The 19,775-nt window shown below is 43.2% G+C and overlaps 1 protein-coding gene across 1 annotated transcript in view; it reads right to left on the reverse strand.

Moving 5' to 3' along the window:
* Positions 1-10,167: 10,167 nt before the first annotated feature.
* The window catches only part of CFAP58 (cilia and flagella associated protein 58), a 66,579-nt gene continuing 56,971 nt past the window's right edge, over positions 10,168-19,775 (reverse strand). The window contains exons 17-19 of the mRNA XM_063162889.1: positions 16,975-17,094; positions 15,374-15,507; positions 10,168-11,200 (exon numbers count right to left, since the gene is read on the reverse strand). Of these exons, the coding sequence (XP_063018959.1) occupies positions 11,077-11,200; positions 15,374-15,507; positions 16,975-17,094 (378 nt within the window). The 3' untranslated portion in view covers positions 10,168-11,076. The remainder of the gene's footprint in view (positions 11,201-15,373; positions 15,508-16,974; positions 17,095-19,775) is intronic.

Raw genomic sequence — 19,775 nt, forward strand, 5'->3', positions numbered from 1 at the left:
GATTGATGCACAGCCCTGAGCTGTGGTTACAATCCCGTGATGCAGACAGCTCCATTAATCACCACTGCACCCACTAAACCCTGCTCTAGTTCTGGGAGCAGTTTCCCTGGGAAATGGCTCATGTTTCTAGGATGGACAGGTCTTTTACTTTTTGGTTGCTTCTCTCTCTCTTTTTTTTTTTCTTTAAATAAGCAATAAACTTATCAAAATCCTGATGTTTTCTTATGGCCTCAGCCCTTCTCACCTTCCATGATGCCCTTCTCCCCCAAGGGGCTTTCAGTCTCTCCCACTCTAAAAATAATTCTAGAGAAATTACAGAGGAGTTGTACTCCATCTGTCTCTAAAGTGGGGTTTGTGCTCATATTGTTTGTCAGTGACATTCCATTGCCACAATTACCACTGCTATTTTATCTCTCTCTGCCTGTAATGCTGATGAGAGAGCAGCAAACTGTGCTGGGTTTTAAGCTGAATAAGTCACTTAAATACATTTATACCCCCAGATCACAACATAAAGCATAAATCTAACCATCTATCATGCACTCACTTGATATGAATGCTCACCATGATATCAGGCAAAGCAATCTCAAGAAAAACACAGGATGATTTGAGCTGCAGCTGCCTGCAAGTATTTGACAAGGGTATTAGATGAAAAAAATTCAAGAAAGGGATGAAGCATCTCACTTAGACATGGCTTTTCCTGGGCTGATTCCAGAGGGAAAGCAGGGACTTGAAAAACTTCTCGGTAAATTTGCAGCTATGCTTGTAATATTCTGAACGACCAAGGGATTGCCCAAGGCTTGGCATTGAAACTGGGTTCTTTTCTTGACATATCAAAGAGAAAAATTGCCCACAGCCAGGATGCTTGGTACGGTGGACCTGGCTCAGGTTCTGCCTGCAAAGCACCTCCCAGCTCCCCTCCACTGTCTGTGGGGGCCTCTCCTCATCACTGCTGGGCCAAAAGCTGGGAGATAATTGGGATGATGTTTGGATCCTGCACACCTGAAACTTCTGTGAGGGGCTCTGCCTTAGGGAAGAAATACCTTGTACTTCCAGCTGCCTGTCCCAGATGTGATGCAGTGTCTGAGCAGGGTTGTTTTGATGCTGGCCCCTCTCCTTGTAGTCTCCATCTGGACTGTGCAGAGAAAGGTGAAATACTGTTACAGACCTCACCATGTCTGGTGCTAGGTAAGAGCCTTTGTCCCAGCAGGCAATTAACACAACACCTTTATTCCAAATTCCCTTCTCCCCCAACTTGAGTCCAACACAAAAACAAGGAAGATGTGAGTCATGGTGGGAAAGCTTTGTTGCCTTTCTCTTCCTTGCAGGTGCTGAGAGAGAAGAGGGATGAAGGTACCACACTGTCAAACTGGAGACAACACATGAGCCTCTCATCCACCCTGAAGATCCCTGCTCCCAAAGCTTGTCTGTTCCCTGAGCAACACTCTGCCTGCAGCACATCACTGTATGGGCTGTGCTTGAAATGTAGGCATTTCCTCATGGAAGCATTGTGCAGCAATCCCAGCCTTACTGTTTTTCCTAGACTCAAATAAAAGCCACCAAAGGGTTGATTTTTTCCCCCAGGATTGCTGACTGTGCCATCAGGCATCTGCCAAAGGTGGTTTCCAAGGCTGCCCTGCACTATCCCAGCCCTAGTGAAAGACTTTCCCCACACTCCACTTTATGCTAGGCTTAAGTAAACGCCCCTGGCTTCTCAGCAAAGCTGGCCTGTCCTGCTGAGCTGGGGAAGAGGGCAGGAGAGGGGCACTCTGCAAAGTGGCCCAACAACCCTGCCCAGTTCACCTGGGGGAATTTGTCCATGCATGCACCAGGCTGGGGGTAGAGGTGACAGGAGAAAGCTGATTATCTGATATCAGGAGGCAGGATTGTATCACCAACCCCAATGCTCCTTTGCACTGTAATCAGGTGAATTTTAGCTGAATATATGACACAAAAATCTCAAGTTACCTCAACTCTGGAAGAAAATAAATCTCAGTGACTGACCTGTCTTGCCCATGGTGCTCACAGAGCACCAAAGATGGTCACTGCATCCTGCTTTGCTTCTTCCCTAAAATCCATCTCCAACCCAGGCAGGACAGATGCCTGGATAAAGGCAGAGGCCAGTCCTAGGGTACACAGTGAATTCCATCACTCTTTCCCCAGGCAGACCTGGGGCTGTTTGGATGCATCAGCTCAAGAACCAGAGGCAGCCAGGGGCAAAGTGGGTGCAGCTCAGGGACACAGGATGGTGCTGAGGAAACCAGAAATGGCAGCACATGGAATAAAAGAAAGTGAAGAAAGAAGGGTCCCAGCTGCCAAACTTGATCAAAGCCCAGCAGAAATCTGCAGGCTGCCAGTGCAGGGAACAGGCAGGGGAGAGGCAGTGGGGGACAGAGGGCTCTGGAGCTGGCTGCCAGATTGCACTAAAGAAGATAGGAAAGAAAAAAATCAGTTATCCCTCAGCCTGAAGTAAATTACAAGACACATCCCTCAAGAGCACAAGGTGAAGCTCTTGATCAGACAAGCGACGCTGGCATGTAATTCCCCTTGATATCAGCTGATTTGAATTTTAGTGCTCATGAAGGGTGCATGACTGACAGCTCTGGAAGCTGCAGGCATCTGTTCCTGTGCAGGAGCAGAGCACACAGCCCTGGGCACCAGCATCCCCATGGCAGCTCTGCTGCTGCTGGAGCTGCAGGGACAGGCAGCACATCTGGGGAAGGAGGACAGAGCTCATCCCTTGCTCCATGCAGCCCTTGTGCAGCCCACCAGGGCTGGGCACATGGGGCCTGTTGGTGCCTTGTGAACATGAGCATTTGCCTCATATTACACAAAGCTTCAAGTTAGCTATGGAAAGGATGAGATCTCCCAGGGTTATGGATCCCATTCTTCTGACACCTACCTGTTGTCACTATAGTGGAAAAGTTTCATATTGCTGTCTCCTTAGTACAAGAGTTTCACACCTCCTTGATGTCTCTCAAAGGCAGCTCCTCCAAGCACTGGCTCTTCCTTCTTCTCTCAGTAGCCAACAGACTCCAGCTGCCCTCAACCACCCAATCCACTCTTTTATAACACTCTTCTTATTGGCTACAGCTGTGACCTGTTAAAGTCAGGCCTGCTCCCAATCTTTAATAATTAACCCAGCTGCAACTTGTTAGGGGGTAAGATTACTTTCTATACTACCTTTATTTACTTATTATCTATATCTCCCCATACCTATCCACATGAGATACCCACCTACCCATGAGGGCTGGGTGGGAGCTGCAGAAGTAGAGGGGAGAGCATGTTCCAACACCAGACCAGTACAAAGTAGCCTTTTGGAAATTCATTCTCCCTTCACACCTCCCCACATCAGGATCAACCATGGGGTCTACCAACAGCAAAACCCACCAGAAACACCACCAGAGCCCTCAGAGTCTTGTAAGTCAGAAACACCTCATTGTTGAGGATGACCGTCAGTGTATCCATCCGGGCTGCTTATCCTGAGTTGCTGACCGAGGGACAGCATTTTATAGAATTCATTGAGCTGGAAGGGACCCATCAGGATCATTGACTCCAGCTCTGGGCCCTGCGCAGGACACCTCAAGAGTCACCCCACATGCCTTGAGAGCATTGTCCAAACACTTCTCAAACCCTGTCAGGCTTGGTGCTGTGACCACTTCCCTGGGAAGCCTGTTCCAGTGCCCAACCATCCTCTGGGTGAAGAACCTTTTCCTAAACATTCCCTGGCTCAGCTTCATGCCATTTCCTTGAGCCCCATCACTGCTCATGAGAAAGAAGAGATCAGTGTCTGCCCCTGCTCTTCCCCTCACAAAGAAATTGTAACTGCAGTGAGATCTCCCAGTCTCCTCTTCTCCAGGCTGAACAGTCCAGGTGACCTCAGCCATTCTCACACAGTTTCCCCTCCAGACCCTCCCCATCCTTGTGGCCTCATTCAGATGTTCTCTAACAGTTTAATATCTTTTCTATATTGTGTCACCCAGACTGCCCCAGCACTGGAGGTGAGGCTGCCCAAGGCAGAGCAGAGCAGGACAATCCCTCCCTTGCCTGGCTGGCCATGCTGTCCCTGATGCCCCCCAGGACACACTTGGCCTCCTGGCTGCCAGGGCACTGCTCACTCATGTTCAACTTGCCATCAGTCAGGACCCCCAGGTCCCTTTCCACAGTGCTGCTCCCCAAATTTTCATTCCTCAATCTATACACACAACTCCATCCCAAGTGCAGAATCTGGCATGTGCCCTTGTTAAAAATCATACAGCTGGTGATTGCCCATCTCTCTGATTTGTCAGGGTCTCTCTGGCCTAGGAATGGTTTACATGCCATCAACATTCAATATCAATGGTGAAATTCAGAAAACAAACAAAATAAAAGGAGACTTGGATTCACTAAGCCCACACCATTTTAACAGCAAAGTAGGAATTGGATCTGTTTAGATGCAAATGGAATACCCTAAACCCTCACTCCTGTACCCTGGCAGAAATCTGTTGAGTTCTGTAACCAAAGTTCATTTAATTGCTCACTTCTTCCAGTTAATGCACATCACTCCTCTTCTGTGCTGCATACCAATTGAAACAGCTCTCTGCAACAAGGACAACAGAATCTACTCTGAAACCAAGCCACAACAGAGTTTCTCTGAGGAATTTTGAAGGTAACTTTGGCAAGAGAAGCTGACTAGCAAAGCTGCTGCAAATTCAGGAGTGCTGGAAGCATCAGGAGTTAGCAAATAGCTCACCACTGAGCAAATAAATCAATGCAGGGCTGTTAAAAAAGTCTGGTCCAAGACATTTCAGGTCTGCTTGTCTTTTTCCTCTACAGCACCTGAATCAGCAAGGGACTTGGCAATTTCTGAAGACTTGTGTACACTCAGTTAAAATAACACTCCAGTGATGAGTTTTCCTAACTGGCCAAGAGGGAATACCTCTGAACAATAGCACAGAAATTGCACAGGAGGAGGTAGCTCAACTGGGGGCTCAGAAGCAAGAATATTTATTTCCCAGGTAACTCCCAGAGTTTGCCCTGTCATTCAACAACATCATGAGGTTCTGAACATCCTTCATGAAAGGGGGCTACAGAGGGGCACAGTCTTTACAGAGCAAAACCAAACCCTTCCGAGGATTTTACCAAATTTGTGAGTTACCACCCTTTGGGTATTTGCTCATAGCCTGCCCTGACTGCAAAATAAAACAATCTTACTTAAACTGCTGCTTGGGCACCTTTTCATTTGAAGTGAGCAACATGGTTTAAGCAAACACATTTTACTCTGCAACTGGGGACAGCTCAGTACCTGTGGTCAGTCCCTGCAGCTCAGCTGCCACAGAATAGCTTCTGGCGTGATCACATGAATGTCAAAGCAATCCTAGAAAACTGCTTTTGGCAGAAGCTGGGCACAGAATTCTATATATTTTTATTTATTCTTTCAACAAAATACACATCTTTCCTCCAGAAACACTCTGTTCTTAGGATAGAATTTCAAGCTGTTCATGGGGAGGGAAGACAGGAGGTCATGTTGATCAGTGTCTTTTGTAGGAAAGAATGGTTAATCAGCAACTTCCCAGGGTGATGCCAAATATACCACTCCCTTAGTACTTTTGCTTTTATCATCCTATGGCTCTCAATAAGTCTGAGCTATCACTGCATTTTGCCACTTCACAAACATGCTTTGTTTCTACAGGGACACTTGGAAAATTAAGAGGGATCAACAAAAGTTGCAAATACATACTTCACTTGAAGTGTATTCAAACCCCATGTAGAGATTCTCATTTCAGATTAAAATGGCTTTAAATTACTGCTTATTCTTCTGCCAAGAAAGAGCCCTGAGAAATGGCTCTTGCTGTGAAGCACTGTGAAGTTTAAATCAGTTTAGACTGGCTGAAGTCGTAGTTTTTATATCCACTTCACACCTGGGCATATTAAAGTGCCCACCACCAGAAAGGGAGGCTTCTGGCCACCATGGAAGGAAACTCAGATCTGTCAAGATCATTTTGCAAATATAACATCCTTCAAAACAATGTTTGCGCTTTTTTTTTTCTTCCTGAGTCTTGGGTAAGCTGAAGATCTCACCACAAAAAAAAAACTCCAAACCAACAACAAAAAAATCCAACCCACAACTAACAACAAAACCACCACCACCACAAAGAAGCCAGCTTATCTGAGACTCTATACACCTATGATGAGGTTTATAGGTTTTTAAACCTACTGACGTCTGCAGAGGGACTAAAAGTTTCAGTAAAACTTCACAGCTGCTCCACTTCAGGAGAAAGGAAGCTGAAGGGTCAGGCTTAGAGGGGCAGGCAGCTGCTTTGACCTCAGCCATTGCAGTGTGTCCTACAGGTCTTGCTCTGCTCCCTCACACCCACAGATGCTACAGACACAGATTCAGCTCCCCTTTAGGAAACAGGGCTCTCAGACAAGCCCAGGGGATGTGATCCTGACATCTTTCTGTATGCTGAACAGCACCAGTTACTGATCTGTGTGGGGCTGCTTACAAAGCACCCAAGTAGGGAAAAAGAGAAAGAGCATCAAAATCAAGTGTCTGCTTTTAGAAATGCATTAAACACACTAAAAATACACTCTGCTAGAGGAGATGGCACAACAGCTAAACCACCAGCAAGGAAAATAATACTCAATTGCTGAAGTGCCTAAATACAAATATACATGATTTAGAAACCCTAATTTGGGTAAAGATAGTTGGGATGGCCAATTTTCAGGAAGGGGCATTAACATTTCAGAGATGGCAGGCACTGCTTTTGCTGCCCAGCTTCTCTTTTTGACTCCCCTGGTACCTCTGCCCTCTGTCAAGCTCACATGGGCAACAGGGAATAAGGTGAGGGGATCTCTTTCTCTGCTCTACCTTGCAACTTGTTTAGGACACAGCAGGGTCACACTAAACAAAGTACAAAGCAGCAACCCGAGACCTGGCACTGTGGACTCACACAGTAAGTGACTACCCACCTTCAGGCAGTGCTCTGGGCCATGCTGCTGGATGCCTCTGGAGCAGCTCCTTGTTTGAAAGCTTTGGGAGAAAAACCTTTCACCTTTTTCACCTTCTTCACCTGAGCTTTCTACACCCACAGATCCCTTTTCTGGCAGTGTAATCCATCCCTCTTCATCCTGTGGGCAGCCTGGTCTTGGTCAGCGCTGAAGTTGTTCCTTCAGGCACCAGTGGCTCCCTGAAGAACAGGACAGCCCAAGGAGCTCAGCTGCAGGTTTGAGCTGGTTCAGTGTGCCCAGGGGGAGCTGAGCAGGTCCTCCAGCCCCATCAGTGCCCCAGGGACCAGCACCTGCTGCTCCCCTCACAGCAAAGCTTCCGCTCAGTGATGCTGGTAAAAGTCGGCACGTGCCAAGTTCTCAGCCCCTCTCCGGCCTCCCCAGCTCAGCCTGGGTTTGTAGATCTCAGCAAAACAGAGTCTGAGCTGTGCCCTGGTTTTCAAAGAGTTCCCAGATTTACAGCAGCAGGACATGTTACTGGGTGTGTGAATCTGCTGCTCCAGATTCACAAAGCAAGGGTAAATTAAGGACTGGATTCTTGCGTTCTGCCTTTCAGAGCTGACAGGTAATCCCGGAAGGGTCATGGTCCCATATTTGAACTTGGTAGTTCAGTGTACAGTGTCTTTTTTGTGTCCTGTTCATGCAATACACTGAACACAGACCTGCCAAACAAGATCAGACAGAGCTTAATTTTGATGTGAAATTACTTTAAACATTATCTATATACTGCAAGAGCTTTGAAAGTGAACAGTATTACATACTTTGCTCACTAAGAAAGGCTCCAGGATAGATTTACTGTGCAAGCTCCAATCCAAAGCAATTAAAGTGAAGAAAGATTTTCTCTAACTTAAGTGCCATGGATCATAGCCCTTCACCTCCATCTTTTCACATATCTTTAGAGGAACAAGGAGTTAAAGATATACTTGCTACATCTTGCACAGACTGGAATTCAATTAACATTTTTCTGCAACAAAACTTAGAGAAGCACTTCAGAGCTGCTGCTCACAAAGCAGAAGCAAGTGAACAAATGATATTCTCATTAGCGCTCTGCCTTTCCCTGCTGTGCAAGCCAAATCCTTGAACACTAAAAGCACCTCAGCATCAGCTGGGCTCACAGACATCCAGAGCAATTTTTCAAGCTCCCTGACTTTTATAGACCAGGGGGGAAGGGATTTGGTGTGCTTTAATCCGTTCTATTATATGAACTCAGAAATGGTTTTCACTCTCTAGCACTATAAATTAAACTGGCCGCAGTTATTTTATTCCTGATTATGCTGAAAGTTACTGGCAATAATTTGATGACTATATTTTCTTGTCTTTATTTTTTTCTTCTTTTCCAAATTAACCTGTGAATTTAGTTTCTGTGGTAGTAAGTAAATAATGCAATAAAACTGAAGATAGTAGCCAACACATTCACATCTTGATGCCTGAAATTGTGGATGAACAAGTAACAGCTTCTTTACGTTGCAGGTGAAATTTACTGTATTCAATTCTCAGCTCTTTAGGCTGCAAGAACATGTTGTACAAGAAAGCCACATTATTTTGCAGTCCCCTACATTTTTTTTTTTTAATCTAGAAGACTAGCCACCTTTTCAATGTAAGTGAATACACCTTTTCAAGTCTTTAGACAAATACCCTCCCAACCATTTTAAAGACAGGAAAAACTTAGGTCAAGAATAATTTACAGAAAAGCTTTTTACTTGTGCTGTACAAGCTATTATTAAGTACAACTAAAGAGAGAAAAGTATCCATTTTACTACTGCACTCCTAAAAATATATGAAAGTAGGGAAAAAATTCCATCTGCGTAGCTTCCTCTCCTTTCTCCTGACCGCTGAGACAATTTGTCTTCTAAAGCCTGGTAACAAACAGAGAAAAAAATGAGACCACACTGGTGAGGCCACTCCTCAAGTGCTGTGTCCATTTCTGGGTCCCTCACCCCAAGAAAGACATTGAGGGTCTGGAGTATGTTCAGAGAAGGGTAATGGAGATGGGGAAGGTCTAGAGAGTCCTATAATGAGCTGCTGAAGGAGCTGAGGGGGCTCAGCCTGGAGAAAAGAACACTCAGGAGTGACTTTATCATTCTATAACTACCTTAAAGGAGTTGTACCTGACAGAAGCTGGAGCTCGGCCTCTTCTCCCAGGTAACAAGTGACAGGCCAAGAGGACATGGCCTCAAGCTGTGCCATGGGAGGCTCAGGTTGGACACCAGGAAGAATTTCTTCATGGAAAGGGTGGTTAAGCATTGGAACAGGCTGCCCAAGGAGGTGGTGGAGCCACCATCTGCTCAAGAAATCACTGGACATTACACTTAGTTCCCTGGTTTAAATTGACATGCTGGTGTTCAGCCAAAGGTGGGACTGGAAGATCTTTTCCAACCTGAATGATTCTGTGATTCTGTGGGAGATGTACACAGACTCAGATTATCTCTGGATGAGTTAGGGGGCACACTAACATTTTGGAGTGTAATACATCAGCAGCTTCTCTACAAAGTGACAGGGTTCTTGCAGTCCAACTGTGCCTCAAGTCCATGGGAATTAATAAATGTGTCTTTGATGATTTATTTCAATACAAATTACTTGCCAGTGTAAGCACAGCAGAATCCAGCTTCAGGCAGGATACTTGGTACCTTAGAAAATACCAACTTCTAAAAGCTTTAGTAAAACCTACTTGGGATTCCATCAGACTCAAGTGCCCATGTCAGTTATTGTCAATTATTCCATCTATAATGACATGTCAGATACACAAAAGACACTATTCTGACAGCAGGCCTGCCCCAAAATGATAAGTTTAGCATAATGCACTTGACAATGAGAAAAGCAATAATAGCTATTTTGGGGACAAAAGAAAAATACAATGGATCTGATGACTAAGTGTTCTGGTCCCCAGTGTAAAAGCAAAGTAGATCCCTGTCGTATTTAACTTGATTCTTTTGAATTAAACACTTCCATTAAAGTTTCCCACAGTAGCTTTAATATTTAATTATGTATTCCACCAAAGAAAAGAACAAAATCTTTGCAAAGGGTTTTTTTGGGCTTTTTTTTCTGGATGTGAAATATTTATCAGCATATCTCTTTGGACAAGTATTTTTATCCCCCAGGCAGGCAAAAAAACTTCCACGTTCAAATCGGTTTCAAAACATTTTATTTTACAGCTTGAAAGTTTTCTATACTTCAGCACCTCATGCCGTGACTTTGTTATTTCACTTGTTAATGAATGGTAATTAAATCTCTTTTGGCTGAAAAGGTTGGAGGGCTCCTGCTGTATTACAAAAACAATTTCTGAAAGTTACAAAAATGCCCAAGTGTCTAGAAATTAAAGCATAAAGTTTGCCATGTTTTGAGTCCAAGTTTTAATCGCTCAGAAGGGTTTGTGTGGGAGAACAGCACGTCCCAGTGAGTGTGCACAGTACCCCCAGATTGAACAGACATAATTATGTCACTTTGTATCTATCAGAGTAAACACAATCGTGCTCTTAATAATCTACATTGTGGCCACAAACTTCCTTGATCTTCCTAACAACTGTAGCTAACACTGCATAAACCCTATTATACACTACCTACACAGAGAACTGCTACATATGTACATCTAAGTAAAGACTTGTTAATTTTGCATTTGCTCAGCAGGGCTTGAAACATCAGCCTATTAATTTTTCTTCTTTTCTGTATTCTCATTTCTTTCAGGTGCTTTGAGCAGGAGATAAATGGAGTGCGTGCTTACAACTGAGGTAGATAAAAGAGAAATAACTACATATTAAGGCATTTTGTGGCATTGCAGTGCTAAATAGAGACACAATATTGAAGAAGAAATATCTCCACTATCCATTTACATCCGTGCAAGCGTCTGCTGGTATCAAATGGGCAGATTTGGTACACAGATTGTAAAAAGAACTATGTTAATTCCAATATAAAATGTAAAATATATAAATGCAATATAAAATGTAATTCCAGTGTAAAAATGTGTTTGATTACATGCAATATACCATTTTTTCCTGAAGGTGATACAGTGATTTCAGCAGATTTTGAATCTCTTTTAAAATTACAATTTCTCAAACAAGAAACTGGGAGCAGGAATGCAATTAGATGAGTGCATTCCTAGACTGCAATTTTGGGAATGGGTTTGCTTGAAGGAAACCTCACCCCTAACCTGAAGTGAGGTATATCAGTCTTGAGGGGTGGTAATTTTGTCCTCATATAAATGCCGGATCGCTCCTTCTCCCTTTAAATAGAAACAAAGAAACAGAAAATTCATATTTCATTCTGCAGTGCAGAGATGTTTACAAATTCAGGGAATCAGTGTCCTCCAGAGTTTCTTTGATGCAACCACGTATCAAGAGATCATTTAAAAAGTGTTGATTAAAGCCTGTTAGGCTAAGCCTCAAAGACTAGGTGTCTGGATCTAATTACAAAACCACTGATGGAGTTTGGAATTATTAAAAATTAGAAATAAATGAGCTTTCTTTGTGCTATTCCCCAAAATGGTCAGAGCACCTCATTAGAGCAAGTATGTACATGAGCTCCATGACTTCAGATTTCTAATCACCATCCTGTTCTAGCTGGAATATGCCTGTTTTCAAACAAACAGCCACATTCATCAAAGGCACAATGGGGAGGGTTTTTTCCTTTGTTGAATTTTAATGAATATATAGTGCTATCTGTCTTCACATTTTACCAAAGTTCCAGCGATAATTGCCCTGTCTGTGACATTTGCAGAAAGCCAGCAGTGTGCTGTGGGTGCACTGACAGCCCTAGGGAGCTGCTCCATCTGAGAACCCAGGAGGTCTTGACTTTGATGGCCTCAAGAGGAGGGAACGAGGGTTAGCTGGATCCACTCTCCCAAAGCTGGGGAGGTAAGCAGAGCACTACAAAGACAAAGGGCAAAATTCCAACCTCACTGCAACATACCTGGATGCTTCAGAGAGAGGTCCTGAGATACTTAAGATTAACCAAGTGAAGCTTTATGAACTTCTAGTTTATCATAAGAGCAGAAGTCTCAAGGCTTTACAAAGAAGGTCAGTACATTACTTTATTTCACAGTCACTGAGACTGAAAAACAAATGTGAGTGAACCACACTTGTACAAAATCTAGCCTTCTCACATGAGTATCTTTTCTCAGTCCCCACCAAGGGAAAAGAAAACACTTCTGTAATTACTTTTCTATTTGCCCCTAAATAATTGTCAGGATAGGAAAAAGTTCAGAGAAACTGTGTCAGATTCTAGTTATGCATCCTTTTCCAAACTTGACCCATATAGAAGTAGAATAGCCAAAAGATGGCACAGATGAACTTTACAACGAAAACCATTTATAACTGGTTTTAATTGTATCAGTGTAGCTCTAATGGATATGCCAGCTGACAGGACTAACACTCTGTATTTAGATGGCTTATCCCATCTCACTATTTGGTTTCCAAGTCTGGGGAGAGAAAATGATCCAGAATCCATGCTCACTTTTTTTCCTCATGCTCCCATGGAGACAACAAACAGATGTGCTCATCAGTATGGAAAATTCTATGCAACTGAATACTATAATATATTATGCAGAAGTAATGTGCAACCAGCCACGTGCAAAAGCTCCCAGTTACTACTGACATCCCTCAGTGCAGTTATTTACATATATAGGACTGCTGGATTAGGTCTCTGGTGTGGATTTAAGCTTCATATTTTCTCACAAATCCTTATCAAGATCAAAATGGGATCTGGGTGCTAGAAGCAACCAGGAAAATAGTGATGCAGAAAGGGTTCATGGAGCTGAAGTTAAAAATAGGAAGAGATAGAACAAGAACAGCTTAGACAACTGGAAAAAGCAACATTCAGAATCAGAGAGCTGAAAAAGAGGATTTCAAATTCACATCCAAAATCTTAAACACTGAATTTTCATTTTTAACACAAAACAAAGCTAAATTCCCACTGTTACTATATTCCTTCAGCATCACATGCAAAGCTGCATTTATTCAGTACCACGATGTTAAACCACAACTCAAAGCTATCTTGTGCAAATCAATAAAAGCTTTAGATGATAACTTTGTGTAAGGTTATCCAAGAGTATTAATTCTCTTTCATACCAGGGTAGTCAATAATGTTGTTAATGCTATTGTCCTGACAGGATCCTCTTTTTATTAGCAAAACCAGCTACATTTCTTTCAGACATGCTGTTAACATTAGCCAGCAAGACAGAGAATCAAGTCAGTGGTTTTCTGTCAGCTGGGATTTAGAGATATCTGAGATTGTATGCATCAAATGGCCTTGGCTCTTTGGCCAGCATCCACACAGCAGGCACAGCCTCTGTTCAGCCACACCTGAGGCAGCAGGGGTGTGGGATGGCTGGATGGCAGGGATGAGGACTCCTTGGGGAAGAACCTGACTGCACAACAGGTTCTCTCTGCTGCAGAAAGCCAGCAATTGTGTCCTGCACATCTGGGAGGCTGGAGAAGGAGGGCTGAACAAGGTTGTTTTTTCCCTTACCAACAAAAAGCACAGCCTAGAGACAGCAGAAGTTGCAGTTACCCAGGACTGGCATGCCCAGTTATGCCTCTGGGTTCTTCACAGCAGAATGCAGTCCAAGAGGCTTGACTGGGGTACAAAGCAATGAGGGGCAGAGGAGAGAAAAGCCCAGCACCATCCCTCAGCTGTCACAAGATGGGAGAGGTACAAGCCAGGGCTGGCAGCACAGTGCTGGTGCCTTCTGAAGCTCTGCTGGGGACCACAAGATGATACCAGCCTGCAGAAGCTCCACTAACAGTACCTGGATGTGCTTCCAAAACCCAGATGTCACAGAGACACTAATGATCATCAGACTACAGGCATGACTGCCCAAAAGAACAACCTGAAAAGCTGACCCAATAGCAGGTATTTATCCTGACCCTATAGACAGTGTATCCAGCATTAAAAGACTTTCAATATGAAATTTCTTTCGCTGTATAGCATGGCCCCGTTCAGCTACCATCAACTCACACAGTATTTTTTATTTTAAAGCAATTATGTCCTTAACAAGTGGAGTTTTTATGAGAGGAATTAATTTTAGGTGAGATATAACAACAAAATGTGGGTGAGCTTCTCCTCATTTTATAAACAGAAAGAGACATGATGCCAGAGTCTGAAATGGAAACACCAAATCTACTGTGAAGGAGACATTTAGCTGCTGGAAATGGATTATCAGGCACTATGGTAGCCTCACATATTGATCCTAAAGCTCCAGAAAGGCCATTAGCACTGCACAATTGCTGCTAATTCCAAACATTAAGGTAACATTATGCAATTTGCAGATGGACAAAAGTCACTGTTTATCACTGATTATTTTGCTAATTTAGTCATCAAATCATTTGCTGTCTGAAATTAAGGAAGAATTAATAAAGGCAGTTTTGAATTCTATTCAGCAATGGTACAGAACCATTGGCTTTAGTGTGTGAGGAAGGCACCAGCTGAGGATGGAAATGAGTGGAAAGACAAAAGGCCTTCTGTGCATACAGAAAAACTTGGTAACAGATCACATCATCTGACTGCAGAAATCTAAGAAACCTCTTAAAGTTAAAGCCCACCCTCAGCACGTTTTCAGATGACAAGCTGAATGGGGCAGGTGACTCACCTGAGGGATGGAATGCTATCCAGAGGGACCTGGACAAGCTCAAGAAGTGAGCCCATGGGAATCTCTTGAGGTTCCACAAGAACAAGTGTGGGGTGCTGCACCTGAGGCAGGGCAAGCCCTGCATCAATCCAGGCTGGGACATGAGCAGATGGGGAGCAGCCCTGCCCAGAAGGACTTGGGGATGCTGTGGGTGAGAGGCTGGACATGAGCCAGCCATGTGCACTCACAGCCCAGAAATCCTGCTGTAAAACGACAAGGGATAAGGAGTTTTAACTAAAGGAGGGTAGATTAAGACTAGATATAAGAAGGAAATTTTTTGTTATGAGGCTGGTGAAAGACTGGCCCAAGTTGCCCAGAGAGGCAGTAGATGCCCCATCCCAGAAATATTCAAGGTCAGGCTGGGGCTCTGAGCACCTCATCTGGACGGAGATGTCCCTGCTCATTGCAGGGGGATTGGACTAGATGGCCTTTAAAAGTTCCTTCCAACCCAAACTCTTCTATAATTCTATGCTTTGATGTCAGAGACAAGACACTAATCTGTGTTCTCTGGGCATCATCTCACTGGTATGAATAATTTAACTGGACTGCAGAACACGTTCAGCAACATCTCTGATGGTGTTCTTGTCCGGGCCATAGATCATGGTAAATCCAGACCAGACTGAAGGAACATGAAGGATAACATTCACGAAAATTAGGCAACAAAACTGTATCACCTCAGTCAAATTTGGCCACATTGTGATCCAAAGGGTCTAAAACAAAAATCTAGCTTATGCAGAAAGTTGTGCAGACAAAAGTGTTGTTTTCCCATACTTCTTCTGTTGCTCCTTGCGTTTCTGAGACAGATATTTCTTTTTCATTTCCAGAAGCTCATTGTTAAGTCTTTCAATTTCATGTTTGTATTCTTTGCTCTGTGTTTCACACATAGTCAGTTCTGAGGACAAAACCTAATAAACAAAACACAAACAGAAGAAACAGGAGATTTGCTTCACTTATGCGTAAGTACTTTTAAAAGCACTTCCTCTTTTTATATTTCATGATGTAAGACATGATCATTTTCCACCACAATTCTTTTTCCCACTTGATGTTTCATTTGATCTCACCTCGATTCACCTAAAAACATCTTACAAAATAAAGGTTATGCCATTAACCATAATACAACATGTAAAATATGTTCCAAGCTTTACGGGAATGGCATTAATAGCTACATTAGCTCTTAATTTCTGGGACATAAAGCTGGGCAAAAATCCAAAGTTAAGGTCCTAATAAATCAGGGAATTATTTTATAATAATGGGGTTTATTCACAGGGATGCACTGCTAAGTGGAGTAATTCAAACCACACAGGCAAAGTAGTACCAGGCGCTGCAAATATTAATACAAAGCCACTTATATGTGAATCGGTAAAATTTTGAAAAAAGAGGAGCATGCATAGTGCACCTTCTTTCTTTCAAAAGGGTAATAGCTTGACCTGGCACCCCAAAATGCATGCATGCCATCATGCTACAGCATGCTGTGTCTGAAATGCAAAGCAGCAATTGACTGCATTAAGGACAAATAAGGACCGTATGGAGAACTTCAAATCACGTTCAGTTTACCTAAACCCTGGCTTCTATTTTACATTTTCTACATTGTTTTTCTTCTCCATGGAAAGCTAAGATTTGCATAACAGCCTCTTTGTTTCCTAAGGGCCCATCTGCTCCTGCATTTTTTTCCTCATGGTTAGTATAGACGTGATTATGATGCAGTGAACAGGAGATGATGACTTCAACAGAGAGAGGAACTGCAGAAGTAGATGAACTCCTGGGGAGATGATCTCTCATGCAGGCAAGAATAGGAGAAGATCGGTTTATTCACAGAATATCATTGAATTCTATCAAAGAATCGCTTTTTAATATTATGCTTTTTAAATGTTCTACAAGATCCTTTTGGAAGCAGGAACTCCTCCCTCCAACTGACAAGGGGTTAGAACAGGTTCCTCCTGTCATCTCCACAAAATCTGCAAACCTAAATATACATGTACACATGGCAAGAGAAAAAACAGTAACTTAAGACTGGAGTCTCAGTATATTCTCACTGGTTTGTTAAAAAGAAAAAAAAAATGACTTTGATTTGCTTCTTAAAGATATTAACAGTTTAGGATAAAGGGAAGGAGAATAAGCTGAATGAAAAGCTGACAGTATCCCAGAATGCCCATGCAAAATACATATTTACAGCATTGTGCTGCTTACTCATATTGTAACAAGATTTTTCCTCTATTTTAATTTAAAAAGTAGAACAATGTGCAAAAAAAAAGTTTGTTTGCTGCTCTGTGTTGACCCTTGAGGAGATGCAGCGATAACCCTGCTTTCCTGGGTTATCAGTTCACTGAGGATGTCCCTGCAGCCCCTCCCCGGGGACAGCGGGCACCCCTTACCTTGATCTGCTTGCCCTTCTCGCGGAGGATGTTCCGGTACTGCTGCAGCTGCTCCGCGGCCTCGGGCCCGGGCTGCCGGGCCAGCACGTGCCTCAGCTCCACGTACAGCTTCTCCTTTTCCTAACGAAGGGACAACACGAGGAGCTCTGGTTAAACTATGTTGTGGTGTGCTGTAATGTCCCATTTTGGCCTTCCAGGTCATTCCCCCAGGTGTGCCTATGCCTCTCTCCCTTCCCCCTTGCCCCCATGCTGAGTGAGTCCTGTCAATCAGGCTTAACATTCCAGCAAGGCGTCGTGTGGTTGGTCAAGTTTAAAGGATGCCCCTATGCCCGGAGGTCATTGGCCTTTCTGGGTGTCATCTTCCCCTGAGACCCTGCCCCTCTCACCTGATGGGGGCTCACCTGTGCCTCCCCTCCCCCTGTCCCTGAGCTTAAAAAGGTGATCAGACCATGTGGCAGATGTTCTGTTGGAGCAGTTGCTCACGTTCAGACCTCTGTAACCATGGAATAAACCTCTGGACATTAAACCCTCCAGCAGAATCCATCCTTTTCCTCTTCACCATCGCCTGAAGTTCTCCTCCTGAGGAAACGGGGTCCTAACAAGCCTGGACTTGTTCAGTGCCCAGCTGCAACCACCAGCAAGCCAAGGTATCTCTGGGGTGATACACCGCAGTTGCTGCCTTTGGCCCGGCAGCAAGGGTCAGACTGGCCCAGGCACAATCTAACTGGTAATATTGGGAGCCTTATTCCAATAAAACTACTACAGCAGCAGCACAGCCTGAGAGGAAATCAACCGCACTGAAAATTGCAACTCAGTCAGGAAGGTATTTGGAGAAACAAATCTGCCTGTGTGTCAGGCTTTCCTCGCTAGCCATAAGGTATTTAAAGTTGTTGTGATAGCAATGGGAGAGCTCATTAAGATAAACATCCAGCTACTTCAAACCATGAATGAAATGCTCTTAAACACCATCACCAGCAAGCTCTCTACCTCAGCACTTACTGGAAGAGTATCCAGGGCTGGGAAATTAATCACTAGAAACTGTGCTTATTGTAATCTTTCCTCTTATGAGTCACATTGCCTTACATTGAGGATCACAGCTTCACCCAACAGGATGTGAGCTGGCTATAGAAATGTCAGCAAAGGACTGTACAAAAGAGTTACTTCTTCCAAAGAAAATCCTGCAAAGCACATGTACACACACACAGATATTTATATATATATAACCTTTCAGTTTAACTGCAGGGGCTCTGGGAAAGGAATTATAAACAGCAACAATTATGACTAGCACAATTCACAAGTAATTTTTGTCATGTGTCTCCTCGTCCTTTATGTTGGAACAGTAATACTTGTGGGAGTTGGATATTGCCATGCCTGAAAAGAAACCACACCATGGACCCACTTACATCTTTCTGTACTGAAATGTTGCTTTCAACTGTGTTTTGAGAGTCTACTTGTTTTTAGTCTGAGGAATAAAGCTCTGAAAAAAGCCACCTTCATAGTTTTGCACATTACAATAGTTTTACTATCTACCCTGGAAAACGAAGATTCTTAAATAATATAATTTGGTAAGATCCCATCCTCTTCTGGTACAATGAAAACTGGAAATAAAAAGGAGACTAGCAGACAAAAGATTAAATTGAGGAAGACAGAAATGCCAAGAAGAAGGCAGGATAGGTGATTATTTACACTGAATTTGCAAAGCCCTTTTTAACCGTCTTTCTTATGAGGTCTCTGTACAACTCTTACCACAGAATTTGTCTGTTGATGTGGGAAATGCTGCCATCACACCATCTAAAATTGCTACATTTGTACTTTCTCAGTGGTTGAGCCAGGGTTCTCAGAAGTGGTTTGCTATTTTGAAGATGTAAAACTTTAGGTGTCCAGTCTTCAAGAACATAAAGAGTGTAGAGCTTTTAGACCTCATCATTTTCTGAAAACTATGAACTACAATGATCACAAGTTGGGACACCAAAATGGAATCACTTCAAATCATGCCTTGCTTTTGCAAGCATTGTCCTTAAACTCTGCAGATTACTGAAGAAGAGTTCCCTATAAATGAAATTGTTCACAGTTTATCTCTGGAAAAATCCAAACCTCCTGAGACTCATACTGAGGTTTGCATAGCAGCAAATACTAAATTGAGAATTCAGTCTGAGTAAAGAGTTAAGTATTCCACATCATAGTGTTATGCCCACTACCAGCTTTTCTTACTTCTGAGGAAGTAAGATTTTACTGCAACGTAAAAACAACTGCAGAAGAAAAATCCACCTTATCAAAATCTGGCCAGTCAATATTAACATTTCAACCCTGAATGTATCATATATTTGTATTTTGTAATAGTGTAATGGCAACTTGGATAAATATGGGGCAATTGGTAGACTGAAGGTCTTAAGTGCAATTGTTTTCCAATTTTTTTCTCTCCCTGCCCTCTACAGTGGCCAACCAAGCTCTTCAAACACTGTGCAATGGTGTGTATAATAACCTCATTTAGAGACAAAGCATGCAATTCTATTGTAAGGAGAATCTATTTTATGCAGCAGAGACTCATTAGGTGTCCAATGTATATTGTATCCATAATCCAACAGAGGCAGAACCAGATGTCTTATAATGCATATCTTGTCCTTCCTTGCTGAGCACTGTCCATCTCTTTTACATCTAGTCAATTAATTTGTCACTGAGTTAGAAACACCATATGTCAGCAAAACATTAAAAGAAAACCCTGGATACTTCTTTCCTATTCAGCAGAAGTTTGTATTCACAGGTTGGCATTTCTTTAATTTCTGAAATTTTACCCCAGGATC

This window comes from Melospiza melodia, chromosome 9 (genome assembly GCF_035770615.1).
Source record: "Melospiza melodia melodia isolate bMelMel2 chromosome 9, bMelMel2.pri, whole genome shotgun sequence".
Taxonomy (NCBI): domain Eukaryota; kingdom Metazoa; phylum Chordata; class Aves; order Passeriformes; family Passerellidae; genus Melospiza; species Melospiza melodia.